This window comes from Balearica regulorum, chromosome 2 (genome assembly GCF_011004875.1).
Source record: "Balearica regulorum gibbericeps isolate bBalReg1 chromosome 2, bBalReg1.pri, whole genome shotgun sequence".
NCBI classification, from domain to species: Eukaryota; Metazoa; Chordata; class Aves; order Gruiformes; family Gruidae; genus Balearica; species Balearica regulorum.
In genome coordinates, this window is record NC_046185.1 from 51,044,232 (window position 1) to 51,061,371 (window position 17,140).

At 41.0% G+C, this 17,140-nt stretch overlaps 1 protein-coding gene across 11 annotated transcripts in view; it reads left to right on the forward strand.

Moving 5' to 3' along the window:
* Window positions 1-13,269, forward strand: part of ZNF521 (zinc finger protein 521) — a 235,061-nt gene extending 221,792 nt beyond the window's left edge. For all 11 annotated transcript variants that reach the window (XM_075744221.1, XM_075744214.1, XM_075744215.1 and 8 more), the window contains one exon: window positions 12,442-13,269. In XM_075744221.1, the coding sequence (XP_075600336.1) occupies window positions 12,442-12,471 (30 nt within the window). In that variant the 3' untranslated portion in view covers window positions 12,472-13,269. The remainder of the gene's footprint in view (window positions 1-12,441) is intronic.
* Window positions 13,270-17,140: the final 3,871 nt, after the last annotated feature.

The following is a 17,140-nucleotide window of genomic DNA, read 5'->3' on the forward strand; positions in this document are numbered from 1 at the left end:
AGCCTGAAGTGATGAGCGTCTTGACACAAACTGCATTGTGTCTTAGAAATTTTGCCTGCAGTTGTTTTACTGTAGTATTGCTTTGATTTGAAAAGAAACTTTCTACAAAGTGGTGTGTTTTAGGATATAACAAAAAAAAATTCCAATATTGTGCTGCAGAGATTTTCTGCTTAGCCCTTATTATTGCTTTCTGGTTTTCTTTTTTCTTCTTTGTGTATGTAAATGGAGAACAGTGTAATTTTTGTAATTTTTAACAGTTACTGAGAAGCAAAAATCATAGAAATGAGAAAGAATGTGAACTTTAATAGCAAATATTAAATATGTTTTTAAACTGGCATTTTGCAAGCAGATTACCCTGACAATTTAATGACATTTTAAGGGAAAGCCATAGCCCCAGAGCAGGCTTTTTCAAATCCAGAAATATTTCTTTGGTTGAGCTGACCAGAACACCACAAATACACAGGTGTGTAAAATCCCTTAAGGTGCTGAAAAGGTTTGTGGGGACAATATACTGTAGACCACAGTGAAGTGACATTACAGATCTTGCTGATGCCAATGGTATGGTGCAGAACTGTTACTGAACATCAAGGACTGTAAGAGTAGCCCCCAAACAAATGTTTTACCTCATTGTTAAAGACAGTACCTTTCTGGGAAAGCTGCTCTCTCTGCAGGCCTGAATCGTTGTGTTGGTTTTGTTTTTCTGTTTGGAGTGCCAGTCTGTTTAGTAAAGTTATTAGTTTATAAATTTTGACAAGGTAAAGTAACTGTGAGAGCTTTAAATTAGAATAAGTGCCACTTCTGTGTGGCAGGTTCCTTTGAGGGCTGATTAGAAAGCAGCCCTCCTGTTGCCTGCCCCTTTATGCATGGCACTATTGCTGGGGGTACTTGTTTGTAGCTTACCTTTGAATTTATATAAGTGTGCACTGTGGTGTGATGAATCGCCCTCCGATAGCAAAGATTCTGCTTTTCTTTTCTGAGATCAAGCTAATACTTCACTTTAAAGAGTTATTTTAATTAGGTGGGGTTTATTGTAATGAATTAAAATTAACTTGGAGTAGCAAATTATATAAGACTGCAAGGGTTATAGATTAGCCTCACCATAGCTACAGCACATCTTTTTGTAAAGGAATTAAACTTACGTATTTCAGACACCTTGGTACTAAACATAGACAGAAAATGAGTGTAAGTGTTGTGTCCAGTTATATTCCTCCTAAATGCAATTGTTTGCACTCAATCGGAAGATTGCTGCACTGAAAAACCAGTCCTAACGGGCAACTGGGGATGAAAGCTGCAGCTGCATGAGGCTGGTTTCCCTAGCAGGAGATAGCCCAGGAGACAGGAGTACCACGGCATCACAAGCCAAACCCAGAGGTGGGCGGGGGGGGGGGGGGGGGTGTATTTCTTTGACTCTCAGTGCAAGGTCAAGACAGGACCTAAGGACATGTCTGACTTGCAGTGCGTCACCGGCCAGCTGTGTGACAGGAACCAGAATGACCAACCTCAAAGAATGACATTTGGTAGGAGGATACTTCTTCCCTCATGGGGAGGAAAGGAAAAGGTGTAAAAGGATGCTCCTTTGTGTAGTGCTTCTTCCTTGGGGGGAAGATGTATTACAATGTAGGAGCTGGACTTCACTGTCTTCCCCCTTTTATAGCTTCTGTAAACAGGTGAAAGTGAGAGTAAAATTCCTCCCATTTAGCTGTGGTCACATTTCACACTTCTTGTATACAAATGCAAATAGCAACAAAACAGAAGACAATAGAGAAGTCAGATTTCTGCATTTTACAACCAACAACCACAATGACAAACAAAATTTTATTGTCCTGGTACCACATGTCAGTAAATGCTCCAGATTTATTGATTTACAGTGTGTGTCCTTACAAAATTTAGAGAAGTAGTGACTTTGTTTTAAAGGGCACAGTAGCATTCTCGTCTCTAAAAGTCACCTGACAACCTAGAGTTTCTTGGACTGAAAAGGAGGTAGTTCGCATAAGGTTGCTCTAAGAACATAACATTTCAGCATAGGGTTCTTAACTGCCTAAGTAGTTACCAGCTATGAAGAGGTAAAAATTGTCCTTATTTTCTTTTCCAACAAGTAGATTTGTAATTCACACACAGTCCAAGCCTGCCACATAAGCCGTGTCCCAGTTCCCACTATTCCTTGTTTGAAGAGCTGTAAGAATGAGGACTGTAAGATGCCCAAGATGGTCTGGCACAGTAAGCAGTTGTGAAGGAAGTCAGAGAGCAAAAGCCATGGGGGCCTCTGCTTATCGGCTCAGAAATCTTTGGCCATTACCATCAAATCTGCTCAATCTGGCTTTCCTTGCAAACTGTCTTGAAGGGAAAAGATGCACCAATGTACAACAGAGTTTGAGGCTGGCTGTAAGCATTCAGAAGAGGAAGAGAGCTAGCAGAACTCCATAGTTTTTTCTTTTCTTTCTTACACATTTTTAAATTGACTCCAGTGATGAGGGGACATATTTTCACTTGTGTTCCTGATTCCAGATCCAAAATACATGCCAGTCCAGTTATATGTTCTCTTAATTGGGTGTATGTGTGCTTACTAGCTGCATTTCCATGTGCAAAAGCCAGGTTTGATGATTTTAAAACTGGACTAGTTCAGGGTTTGCTTTTAGCTGAGAAAAAACAGCGTTAAGTCGATTTGAGTTAATCTCAGGCTGATCCATAACCTCCAGTGTGCCGAGTGCTGTTGTACAAGGCCCCACGCACCGGCTGGCAGTGTGCGGGGAATCCAGATTCCAAGGCTATCCCTTTGTCACCTGGTAAGCACAATGCCCAGCGTTATGTCACGAGGTAGGGAGGTGAACTCAGTAATCGATACAAGTGTGGGATGTGTGTGTCTGTATAATAAGAGTGCAGACAAGTTACAGCGCTTTTCTTTCAGGCTGTATCAAGAAACTTGTAATTTCACTTGCAATTTTGTTCAAAGGAATTCTTGTACATGCACCTGTGGAAAACTGGAAAGGATCATTGTTTTAAAGGTTGCCCTTTGCATATAAATCACATCTCTGTGTGCTTCACCATTTTAATTGGGTGACCTTTTGAATCCTTAAATTCTGGACCTGCCAGTTGGTTTAAGATTTGAAATCAATTCATGATCCAGGCTTTAAAAGTAAAAAAGGGAAATTTGAGAAGGAGAACCACTTGGAAGACCCCCCCTCTCACAACTCGTAGGAAGCTTTATCGCTGACCAAATAGATGTGTGTAAAATCCAGATTCATTTGTCAGTTTAATCCCTGAAAAGACCTATCAGGATTCAGCGAGTATGACAGAAACAGGAGGAGTGAGAAACACGTAATGTTTCCAACAGGACATTTCTGTGCAATTATCAATTTAAGCTTCCATTATTTGTCACTAATTACTGCACTGAGCTGTTAAATATTTAGTAGTAGTTTGTTTAATTGGGTTTGACCTATAAAGGAATTTGTATATAGCGTAGCTCCAGTTCCAGGAGCCAGTTCCTTGCTCCCAGCTAGGCAAATTTGTATTCACGTAAGATGAACACATATTGTCAGGCAAGGGGTTTTGGTTTTGTTGTTTGGGTTTTTTACCTCTCTCCCCCACAGATTTATTTGTCTTTAAGGTATCTAAAATTAGAGCACGAAGTAGGAGTGCTGCTTGTGGATGTAAAGTGGGAGGGAGGTCAAACTTAAACTTGTTTACAGATGTTGTAGTTGAGAAGGCACCAGCATGATAAATTAAACATAACAAAGAAAAAAAAAATTAAAGCAGAGCAACAACTAGCCCATGAACACCTGTGTCTGTAAAACACTGACTTAATCCCTGAATATCTTATTAGGCAGTATTGCCTATCAAAGCTTAGTGCCCCTTGTTACTCTGTTGTACAATAGCTGCAGATAAACCTGCATTTGTTCAGCTTTGGGTTCTGCTTGCTCTCTGCCTGGCTGTGTCTGACACAATGAAGAGACTTCTGGCTGGGGCCTCTGCAGAGGGTGTGCAAGAATCAATCAGTACGTGAGCAATATTCACTTTGTTTTTAACTCTACAGGCCTGGCTCTGTTCTTACTTGTCCCTGTCTTGAAAATCCCTTGATTTCAGAGGAGTTTCTCTTAATTTATACCAGGGTAATCATAATCATATTCTAAAGTAATAAGACTTTTGATATATTTCTCAGAAGTGCCTCTTTTTGCCTTTTTTATTTAAGCTTTTATGCCCACTTAGTGAACAATTTTCTTATTGGGGAAGGATACTCGTGTATTAATTTCAAACATTTGCAGTATCACAAAAGCCTTGTTTTTCTACAAACAAGACTGAGGTCTGGATGCTGACTAGCAGTACAGCTCCTTTGCAGCATAATAGAACAAGAAGGTTTCCCAGTTTCAATGAATTGCTGTGAGCGTGTTCTAACCATTGCCCTCTCTCCACATCACCATCATCTTATCCTTTATGGGGCTAACACCTGCACCTTGCCTGTGCATCCAGACGCACCTTGCCTGGAATGGAAGAGGTTGTTTTAAGTTCCATTGCATTTCAATAATCATCAAACAGGCCAAGGGTGGCTTGTGGAAGGCTATTACCTGGCACCATAGGTTAAAACAGCCTTGGAGCTACTGTGATTTATGTCAGAGGCTTAACCAGGAGCCCCTGCCAACGCTCATAATGAGGAGGGTGCAAGGATGGTGAACAGACACCTGTGTTTGTGTCTGTTCTCTTCTGGTGACAATGATGAAGGTCTTATTTGCTGTACCTAAGAATATATGCCATTCTTTTCCATACAGCACATCTGTGATATATGTACTCACATACGAAAATGAACCCAAAAAGGAATCATTGACATTTTACTGACTCTAAATTGCTGAAGAAAAAATAGGTATCGGGGCGGGGGGGGGTGGGTGTTTTGGTTTTTATTTTCAGTTTGCATCCCTGAGAACATGCTATCCAGTCAAAGATCTTTTTATGGTTTGGTTTTCTCTGGCCCAGCTGGAAATACTTGAGTAGAAGAACCAGAATACTGGTTACATAAATAAAATTAAGAGTACGATCTGATTAGCAGTCATGCAATTTCAGAGACATTAATATAATATCAAATCACATAGCTTAGGTGAACTAATTTATATGAATAACTGTAATTCAGCATAGACTTTCCTAAATTATCATTGTCAACAGTGGTCAGTCATGACCTAAGATGACCATTTAATTGGCCATCGTGTCTGAGAACAGACCTGGTTCTCAAAGGCTGGTAAACATCAACTCACCACACATAAGTGGTATTTATGGGAATGCAGATTCTCTTGGGATTTTGCCTCTTCTTTGTTGTGGAAATAGCTCTGGTTTAGTTCAGATCAAATGCTTATTTCCTTGGGAATCTCAAGTTTCAGAGATTGTATTTTGTTAGGTCTGTGCTGGTGATCAACCTTGGCTTGGGTGAAACTCCATACCTACTTTAGTGCATTTAAAAAGTCACTGCAGTACTGAAGATGCTGGTAGCAGGGACACCTTGCCTGGATTTTCTTCTGTTTGCTCCAGAACTCCAAACTTTCCATTTGGCTTCCTACTTTTCACCTATGAAAAACTATCAGATATTATCTCCTTTCCCGCTCTCTCATTCACTAAGGATAATTATGACCACTGAAATCTGAGTATATATTAATTTTTGTGTCAGAAGCATTGTGATTCCTGGGATGAAACACATCAGAAACATTTGTTAGTTCCATGATTTCAGATATAACAGTTAATTTCTGGTAGCTTGTATTTTATGAAAGGAAGGGAGGGACCTGGGAGGGAAAATAATCTATGGTCGCATCATCTTTTGATGACCTTCAACCGAATCTGCTCTTTGTATTTCACCTATGTGAAAAATATGGAAATGTTTACGATCTGAGTGTTCATAGATGCTCTGTCAGTACAATTAAGGATTATAGCATAGAATGGACCTGGATATGTCCCTAACCTTCAGTTAAATCATTTGGTGGTGGTGGACTGTGGAAGTGGTTACACAAATCCCACCTACATGACATTTTTACTTGTATAGCAACTGAGCCTGAGAAGTCCATGGAACAGAATCTTCTCAATTGCTTGCAGCAGCAGTGGAGCTGGGCCCTTAATGTTTTGGGGCATTGAAAGTAAGTTTACTGCTTGCAGATGCTTTGAAATGTCACAGATATTCTACTGAAACCAGCTCCTGACTATGCGGATTTGGTTTCATGTGTGATTTGGGGCTGGCTGAGCCTCCTCCTCTCCAGGGATGAACATCAGGAAAAAAAAAATCCTAACCCTGAGGTCTGTGAAGCTGTGAAATAGTCTCCCAAGAGGAGCATTGGAAGCTCTAATTAAAATTGGACTGGGCAAAATACTTGAAATTACACTATAGGCAATAATCCAACGCTGGCAAGATGGGTGGAGAAAACGCCCTAATGGGTCTTTTCTGTCTTTAAATTCTATGAATTCTTGTTCTTCTCTTTTATTATGCTATTTCACCTTTTTCTTTAATGGTGACACAGTGTCATCTAGAAAGTATTATAAGATGTTATTGTGAGCTGAGTAAGATGATGTTAAATGTCAAAAGAAAATACAACAGTTTCTCTACAAGTTCACAGTGATTGTATGGAGACAAAAAAAAGAGAAACTGCCTGTAAAGGAGGGGCATCAGTGCAGTGTTTCTCATCTGTAAGACAGTGGCAAATGACTGCGATATACGTGTTTATCATTTTGACATTACATTTCATATTCTCTGCTTATGAAGAATAACCACATTCCACCAAACCTAACACAGGTGTGGAAAAGTCATTTACTGTAACTGTGTACATCACTCAGATTGCTGGAGACATCTTCTATCCAAATGTTTCAAATATCCCCAAAGACCTGGGACTAAATAATATCTTTTTACATCTTAATTTATAGTATGCATTTAATCTTAGTATCTCACAAATCTAAGTATATCTCATCAATTTAGTCTTGGGTATAATCATATTACAGTTTACCAGGAAAGAACCCGCCACAGTATAATGGGGCTTTGACAAGAAACTCTGTGCTGCAGTACTGACGCAGCACAAGATAGAAGAAAGGGTATAAAAATCAACATTTACTGAGATTTTTCTTATAGATATGTCTGAGTAAGTTTCATTCATTTGTTTTTGGTGTTATGGCTTAATACCTCTTCCCTCCTCTGGCCCCCCCTCCCCGCCGCCCGCTTCTTTCCACATGATGTAGTATCTCAGCAGTTCCCAATGCAGAGCTTTCTGTGTGAGAGGTCTTACATCGTGACAACCAGCTAAGTAACGAAGCATCAGACTGAAGTTCTGGAAACCATGTTGACACTGTGAAACTGCATTTTTGGTTCATCGTTACCACCGCACTTAAGGTTTTGCTAGTCTTGCCTTTTCCACCAGCCTTTTCTTTCTGCCCCTTCGTTTCTGGAAAATCCAACATCCTCTTGTTAGCTGCAGACAGGTTGAAAAGTGTGGTACAGGGTAAGAAGTTGGAATAAAAAGAAGGAAAGAGAAGCAGAAAATCTTGATTAGAAAGTATAATTTAATAGAACATGTATTGAACCAAATGTATTGATTAATGTGGAAGATATAGTACTTATATTGATTCAAACTAGAGATTTAGTACTAAAAGCTGTAAGCCAAAAAGCTGTTGCAGATTGCTACAAAAGTCAGTTTAATGCTGTCCTTGAGAATGCCTTCACAAAGAAATTCTTCTAATGTTTGAGGAGTAGGTAGAATGCGGTATATGTCAGTTTGATCCCGGAGGGTTTTATTTTGTACTCTAATAGCTGTTACGAGCCTACATTATATCCAAGGAGTAATTTTCCTTAGGGGTGCCCAGCTCGCTTTGTGTCAATATTCTAGCATTTTAAGTCACGTACAGTATATGCTTCTGGGAACAGTGCAGGAGCCAGCCAGACTCATAATGGTCTGCATTCATTAATAAAGGCAGAAGCTTCTGTCCCTCCATTGCCCACTACAGGGATGCCTCCCTGGTCTTCAGGGACCCGTACAGACACATTTAAAGAAAGCTTTATTTTGAGTGGGCAGGAGATGAAATGCAGGACTTGCAGGCATTTCCTAAGTCAGCTATATGCCCGAGCACAGGGGTGACCTTAATGGGTCAGAGAAGAATGCAGGTCAAAAGACTTATTATCCAGCCTGTTGGAAACCAATTGCTTTTGTTAAAAAAAAAAAAAAAAAAAAAAAAAAAAAGAAGTGTTTAAAGGTTGATAGTAATCTAGAGTTCTGTTTTACAACCTGGAACTGTATTGCAGCGCAGTGGGGTGCATTTTTTTTTAAATGCAGAAAAATACAAGATGATCCATAATGTACACAGATAAAGGATTCCAGATAAGTGATAACATGTAGGGTACCATAATTACTTAATCAGTGATGATTGATTACTTATGTTTGTGTTCTTGAACTAAGGAAAAAATAACATGCTGCTCTGTACTGTTACCATCTGTTGAAATAATGTGTCTACATTTCATCTTTGTATTTCTTCACGTGTACCCTGTTTGCACTGTTTGTCAGGTACAACCATATCTTGTTTCATCTAGTCATAAAAAAAAGAAGTCCCATTTAAACTGAATGCAACCACAGTTCACATTAAAGATTCTAATGGGCTAGTGAGTCTGTGGCTATCTGCATATATTTTTTTTCTTTGTTAATTTTGATTCCTTGGGCAGGAACTTTTTTCTAGCTAATACTTCTCATGTTCTATCTGAAACACAAAGACATACAGCAAAAACCAAAAAGTCTTATTGCCTCTTTTGTCTCAAGCATTTCTGCAAAGAAACCTTTCTATATTTTTTTTGCAGAGGAGATTCTTCCACCCAGTATTACAGTGAAACCTGTGCATGTTTTTAACTCCTTAGTACTAAAAACAGGGATATCTCAAAGCATTTTCATCTAAAAAAGTGGTGGCATATAATTTTATAGCAGTTCACATAACAGTTGGGATTCTGGGGTCTGCTAACAAAATAATTATCTCTAGGAACACAGCAAATGTATTTTAAGGGTTTATTTTGCTTGTGAAATATGTTGAATTCCGCTTTTCCCAGGTAATACAGCTTCTTTCCAGATAATACCAAGACAGAGAAATTGGGGATGTAGGACAGTTTTCCTGGCTTGGTTAGTGTCTAATGCAGTGGTAACTGCAGTGACACCCAGACCTCCTGCCTCCCTGTTCCTCCATTTTGTGCATGCAAAGCTTGCGTTTGTGTTTGCGAACTAGTTTCTCCTCATGAAATCACAGCTCTTGGAAATGTTAGCATAGCTATTGCCGAAGTCCAGGAAAGATTATGTTAAGAAAAAATATTTTTCCCTTTCCATGGGTAAGTAGGAAATTGGAATTTTTCCTTCACAGGGAGACTACCTCGTAATTGAACAGATGGGTTTATGTGCAATCAAATTTGGGGGAGGCAAAGAAGGGGAGCATATGATATCTCCTGTACTTAGTTCAACGACTTCTCTTTGGCAAGTGAATGCACTAATTGCTCCGAACTCAGACAAACTAGTTTGAAGTTTCTGGAGGAGGCGTGTTTCAGGCTTGTGTAGTGTGTCTAGTGAAGGGCAGCGTGCTCTCCGAGCCACACAGGGGATCTCGACTGTAATATTGTACTCTCCCTGGGTGTACCGCACTCCCGTGTCCCTGCCGTGTCCCTGCCGTGTCCCTGCCGGCAGGAGCTCCAAATTCTGCCTTCCCCGCCTGCCCAAACTCCCACTGCCGGGGAGGCGGGGAGCTCGCCGCACACAAGGCAAAGAGACTGTCAGAGTCGAGATCTGCTGTGTGGATAATGGAGGAGAATTTTTGCCCTAAATTTTTAAACACAACACCCCTCATAAAAACAACAACAGTTCATAACTGGGATTAATGTTTGCAATTTTCAGTCACTTAGACATGGGGTCTCCAATAGATGGCTTTTGGTGAGTGGAATATGGCTCTCTGTGGGATTACAGAATTTTCCTCCTTTTCTTATCTCTCTCCTCCCATCCTTCGCCCGCTTGTCTTCTCAATGTAATGCTTCTGAAGTGCTTCCACTTTGTATTTTTTTTACCACTTAGCCAAATAGGTATTTCTCCCTACTCCGTCACGTTTTGGGAGCCTTAATTACTTTGGAAACCGTGTTTTGTTTTGACTGTTTACAATAAGTATAGATGCCTTTTTAAGGCCTAAACTGCTCAAAGCATTCATTTTCTAACATTTGTATCCTGCCCTGTCTTGTTTTTCTCCTGCAACACTTGTTTTCTTCTATTATCTCTTCATTATCTCTAGAGAATCTCATTTTGCACCAGGGCATGGGAGTCAGGGACACTGAGAGCCAGGGCAAGACAGTCCTTAACGCTGTTTTATTTTGTCTCCTTCATAGTTGGGCCTTTTTATTTTTTAATCAAAAATGTCATTGCAGCCAGAGTTACGGCTACACTTCTAAAACACCTTTTGACTGCTTCGTATGTAACTGTTCATCGAGCCCCAAACTGATTACGCATTTTTCACTTAGTGAAAAGAAACAAAAAATGGGCACAACTGACATGCTTGTTCTCAGTAGATTAGAAACAAAACAGTAGATTAGAAACAAAAGATGCGCCCTCCCCCCCCCAATATCTTTCTGCAGTGTAACAACTGGTATAGGACTTCACCTATTCAGAACCAGAGAAGGAAAATAAAACCAGAATTCAGGCTGCCACCCCATATTTAACCTGTCCTGTTGTTTCTAGGTACCGCAGGGTCTCCAATAAGCCTGTGATGGTATGCTGTAAGTGCTGCAGTAAATGGACACAACAGGATGACAAAAGGGCTGACTCTCAGGCTTAACTCTTAATTTCCTTGCTTTTGTGGTTTAAAGTCAGAGCCCATTACCTATGACCAGCCCAGGTTTTAGTCTGCAGCTAGTTACTGCTTTACAGCATTTTGAAATGATTTTATGGGAAGGATAAGAAGCTAGATGAAATCAAGTGGTAGAGTGTATTTTTTTAACACTCTCTGGCCTTGGACAGTCTGGAATTCCTGCCATCAGCATTAAATCATTTTGTATTCACATCTGGAAATTGCATCTTTAAGTGTCACTGGGTCATTTTCCTTTAATCTTGAGAATGGCACTACATTAAAAATTCCTCAGTCTTACTGTAAGATCCTTTCCTTGCCAAATGTCCCATGAACTATTGTTTGTGTGCGTGCGCAGTTTAGGGAGAGAGAAGGAGGAAGGGAGGGAGAACTATCAGGCTGGTCTGCAGGCACGCTGTATTTCACATTTGTTTCACCAAGGCTGTTTTCCCGTGCCGTTTTATGGGTGGCTCTGGAGGGTATGGTTCAGTAGATGTTCACTTCATTGAAAATGATGACTGTCTTTTGGGAACAGGTTCATCTTGAAGCGCGTTAGTCCAAAGGGGTTTTAAGACAGATTAACTTAATAAAGCAGAGTGAAGGCACTGGACGTGCTGGGAGCAAATTACGGGACGTGACACCCCTGCCCTCTGGGTAACTGGCCCGAATCTGGCCCAGATTACTAGGGGGAAAATTCGCCACTAATCAGTGGCTGCCCTGTTGTCTGACAAGCAGCATTCACAGACCTTTTCCAGTTATCTGTGGATCCAGTGTACATTGTAGAAGACTTAATACATATTAGATTGGATCCTCCTCTTAGCTCCGTGCTTATGAAGGATCTGAGCCACTGCAGGCATTGAAATAGCATCTCTCATCCCTAAAAGTGTTTGACTCAATTAGGGCAGAGGTAGGAAAGGAGGTGAAGGTTGTATTTGCTGCTGAATTTGGCGATTACTCGTACAGGAAAGGAGAATTTCAGGCTCAAAAGTCTGTGCTGTGTCACCTCACATAAGGCACTGCATTCACTTGAGGAAAAATACCTGTGGGTTTGGCTGTGGCAGCCCCTCCTGTTTTCTCATCAGTCTTTGAGCTCTCTGCTAGGCACAGAATGACTCTTACCAAAATGTGCTGTGTATACTCTTTAGAGGGATGTAGGTTTTAATGCAGTAAAACATTTGAAGTGGTGCCACAGTCTAGGAAGCTCAGTCCAGTTAGCATAATTTTGGTTTGTAGGCAGCAAGGTCTTCTATGACAAATAAATGCACTTCTCATTTGCATTATGCATTAACCATGAGCCAGCCCTAGGTAAGCGGACGCCAGAACTGCTGACCTGGTGTGCAGTTTCGCTGGGCAGGTCAGCCCAAATGTACCTGGAGAGAGTGTGTTGCCCTTCTTGCGGGACATGGAAAGAATATCAGTGTGAAACAGCTGCGGAAAACTCCTCTCTTTGATAACGACGCTGCTTCTGGCTGCAGCAAGAAGGGGTCGAACAAGGAGGCGTCGAACATATTCTTTTTCCAGTCCATTATTTTGCAAGACCCCATATGCTAAAATATATGTTGGGAGAATTGTTCTTGCATCTTTCTTTCGCCCAGAAATGCCTGTCCTGTGACTAAGCTGTTTCTTTCCTTTTTGTTGCAGAATCATACGATGACCCAGCACAGCAGTTAGTGCAAGGCCCGTCTCTTCCAGAGAATTCTTTGTGGCACAAAAAGGGAACACGTTTTACTCTTTGCACGAAACTTTCATTGTTAATGTATATTATTCAGAACCATTGTATTGTACCATAAAACTTGTATTATCGAAACTGTTGGATGTTCATGTGTTTGAACTTTTGAGCACCGGATAGACTTCCTGTATATAAAGTGTTGCACATGTATTATGTTGTCTGATACTAAAATGGTCTTATAAAGACGAGTGGACTTGGGCCCTATTCAAGAAAGATACAAATAATAATAATACTGTGTGAGGAGAAAAAATAGCTTAAGAAAAAGTGTCATTTTGAAGGAGGAGGGAGAAGGTAATAGCTATGTTCCACTACAGCTCTGTTTGGCCTTCCTTTCATTTAAACTTCAGTCTAGAAATCTCTCTTTTGGTATACAAACGAATGAATCCAAGACTATTTTTTATTGCTGAAGATTCTTGCAAAAAATATGAAGAGACTCTTTCTCACAGAGCAGGAACCCACAGTTGAATAAGGCCCATATATATATTTGTAAGCCTTGCGATATGACAGATAGCATTACCATATATGCAATAGTTGTTATGTAGATTGTCAAAGAAATTTTTTTTCTGGATACCATTTGAAGCTTTGAGTGTTCAAGACTTTCCTTAATGATTTCACACAGCCAAATTCTTGACTCAGTTGAACTAACCTGTATGTTACTGTTATTAATGTTTACTCTGCGGTCTGAACCTGGAGATTACTGGAATTGTTTTCCAAAAGGAAATAAATTCAGTTTACCATTATGTGTGAGCGTGCTTGTGTCTTGTGTTTTTCCTTTGAAAGTAGTGTTATTGTTACTGCTCCTGTAGTACTTAGCGGACCTTCTCAGTGGGAGAAGGTCACGTTTCTCAGAGCTGGGCATTTAACTAAATGGAATCGTAGAAGCAGATCTGCTGGCCCACTGCAAAGCGACGTGTGCTTGAGGGTAATATTCCCTGTTTTCTGGTTTTGTTTGTCAGTTTGTTTTGTTTGGCAGTCTCAACAATTTCATACCTGTACACTTGACATGTTGGTTGCCAGAGGAGTCACCGTACATCTGTGTGTAATTATTGGTGTATTTCAATGTGATATTACTTAGTGAGCTGGGTCTAGTGCTGACAACTGGGAGCCACCACAGCTCTGCCAGTAGCACTGTTTTAGCCTCACATCCCTCACCCTCTCTTTTGACATGGGTGGCAGGGTCGGAGGTGGTGCACGCTACCGGACGATGCTCACTAGCACGGTGGCCCCAGGGGAGCTGCCACAAGACCTCACAGCTTTTGGCTCCTGCCTGCCTGCAGCTTTGAGAAGAAAGAAGGGGCTAAAAACTCTCCTTGCTTATCAGTATCCCCCACTACTCCAGCTCACCTATGAAAGAGGACCAAAAAAAACCCCATTTTCCAGCTATTTTCGTATCTTACCCTATCGCTTGAATTGCTGGAGTCATCCCATGGAAACCAATGTTGCTGAAATACTGCAGTTAAAGAGCTGCACATCACAACAGTCCAAATGGCTGGAGCTGCTTGCCTATTGCTGTCAGGGTAGATATAAAGTGTGATTTCCAGTTTGCTGAATGTCACATTTTGACTCTCCACAGATGGAGGATGGAGAGGAAAGAAGTAAAGTCAGAAAATCTCTGGTTACCAGATATTCCAAGAAAAAACGTGTTGTGTTTAAAACTCCAGCTTTGAGAATATTGTGCGTATTTTGCCAAATACAAAAAAGAAAATCCTGGCTTTTGTGTGAATATCTCATTTGTGCTGACAAAAGGATAAATAGAGGCGCGAGTACACAAGGCTTGTAAAATGCCAGTTCTATTTATAAGTCAGAAACTGTTCCCATTCTTATTCTCATTAATATATTACTCATCTCAGCCAAATTGAATGTGATGATACGTTCTTTATTTTTGACAGATACCTTAAAGGATGTAAGACATTTCAGCCTTCATGTGTGAAAGTGTGACATATTGGTTAAGACTGAAAATAACATGTTTCTAGTAGAGTTCAAGTATATAAGAAATATTACACCCTACTGTTTTTGTAAATGCCAGAGTGCCACTGAGTTGAGACAGATGGTAGCTGAGAAAGATGCAATCTTATAATCAAAAGCTAAAATATGTCATAAATATGTTAGCAAGCAAAACATAGCATATTACTAGCGTCTCATGTCATGACAGCTTGCAAAACAGGCAAAGATGTTGAATTTCTAGATATGTAAAGAAAGGAACAGTAAACAGAGCAACAGCAAATGTGATGAAGACTTTATGCATCGATTGTCCCTTCAGGTCAGTGCGGGGGAATTGAGGGGTCTTACGGCCGCAGGCAGCCCCAGGTGGCTTCTGAGAGCTGGCTGCTAGTATCAAGTGCTGGAATCCTCTTACCTTTTCTAAAGTAACAGGTTTCGCAGTGATACCTAAATAGCTGTTTAAATAGATTATGGAAGACATCCGAACTTCCCAATGAGAACTGAGTATTCCTTGGGGAATTACCACAGTGTTCAGAAAAATCAACAGAAGAGGCAGATCATCTTGCCTGTTGGAAGAAGAGACGCGGCTCTCTGTGTGCATGTGTGCATCTCAGCTATGGCATGCCTTTCTCTGTCCTGGGTCAGCAAAAGCTAAGAGAAGCCCTTCCTCATGCCCTTAACCTAATGTGAAAGAATAAATCTGTTCAAAGGTTGTGTGATAGATTGATGGACAAGGTATCCTTTTACCTCTGAGACTGGCTTTATTCCCAAGATTTTAAGTGGACATGAGTTTTACTGTAAGTGATAGTTTAATAAAACGATTAGTCCTTCTGCTTGTCTGCCAGAGCTGTGTTTAGGAAACGTCACAGACCTAAAGCAGGTGTATATATATGGAATTTATACGCAGAAGTGAAGCAATCTACCCAAATAACATCTGAGCATAGGATTTATAAGGAAATGCATTGATTCTTTATCTGAACAAAAGATGATCTGGGAATAAATGTGTATTAGGCCTTTATGAAATTCAGCTACCCCAAACAGGAGTTTCTACCATCATGTACATTTTCATAGCCAGTTGCCTAAGTTAGACTTTACAATCTATTTTAGGTGGTTCAGTTCACAGGAAGTTTATTAGAATTTAGAATAGTTTGGGTTGGAAGGGACCGTTAAAGGCCATCTAGTCCACCACCACCACCACCCCCCCCCCCGCCCCCCCGCAATGAGCAGGGACATCTTCAACTAGATCAGGTTGCGCAGAGCCCCATCCAGCCTGACCTTGAATGTTTCCAGGGATGGGGCATCTACCACCTCTTGTGGCAACCTCTTCCAGTGCCTCACCACCCTCATCGTAAAAAAATTTCTTCCTTATACATAGTCTGAATCTACTCCTTCAATTTAAAGCCATTACCTCTTCTCCTATCACTCCATGCCCTTGTAAACAGTCCCTCTCCAGCTTTCCTGTAGGCCCCTTTAGGTATTGGAAGGCTGCTGTAAGGTCTCCCTGGAGCCTTCTCTTCTCCAGGCTGAACAACCCCAACTCTGTCAGCCTGTCCTCATAGGAGAAGTGCTCCAGCCCTCTGGTCATCTTGGTGGCCCTCCTCTGGACTCGCTCCAACAGCTCCACGTCTTTCTTATGTTGGGGGCTGCAGTGCTGGATTCCGTATTCCAGGTGGGGTCTCCCAAGAGCAAAGTAGAGGGGGAGGATCACCTCCCTCGACCTGCTGGTCATGGTGCTTTGATGCAGCCCAGGATACGCTTGGCTTTCTGGGCTGCAAGTGCACATTACCAGCTTCTTAGAACACCTTTGGTTCACTGCTAGTCCAGTGCTCTCATTACTTTCCCTGATTTAGGAGTCACTCTGCAAACTCCAAAAAGAATAGTTCAAAGTCGCTGCCTAGGACTGGTTGACAGTTATCACTGTCTTCTCGATAGCGCATGGAAAGCTGACTTTTCTCCATGTCTCAGTGACTGGGCTTTTATTAGTAATTCTGGCATGACCACTCACTTTGTTTCATTACCACTGTCCTCAACAACAGAAAGAGACGTCCCTTCCTTACCAACATATGGCACCTTCTATTTATAACAAGATTAACAATTCATTCACACCTTGATTGAATCCCGCTTTATTGAGATGTCACAACAGATTCTCACAGCCTGCAAAGGGAAAGACTTACAAATGTTAATATTGTGACAACCAGGACACATAAAAGTAAATGAATTATAATTGGTGACAATTAAAAATAGCTCAGTGTGAAAACAGAATATTGTGCTGCTGTTGCAGCCCTGTCTAGGATGAGGCAATGCGAATGACTCCGTAGAATAAGACCATCCATGAATTCAGAAGTGTTACCTTGATTCCTCTGTAATGCGTTCAGTCATACACTAATGCTCAATTAACGTTCACACGCCCTTTACATCTTAGGGGGCAATGTGCCGTTCTCTTTAAAGTATTTGCTTGGCTGCTTTAGCAGCACAAAAATAAACAAGTTTAGGCCTATTTTACCAATTCCATTCAATACATCCGTTTTCCCTCCCCGTGTTGCTTCCCTTATTTGCATGCAGAAGATTTCTTTAATTATTATTATTGTTGCTGCTGTTGTTAGTAGTAGTAGTGAACTGTGAATGCTATAGCAATGCACTCCCCCAGGAGCTGGGCGGTCCCCGGCCACC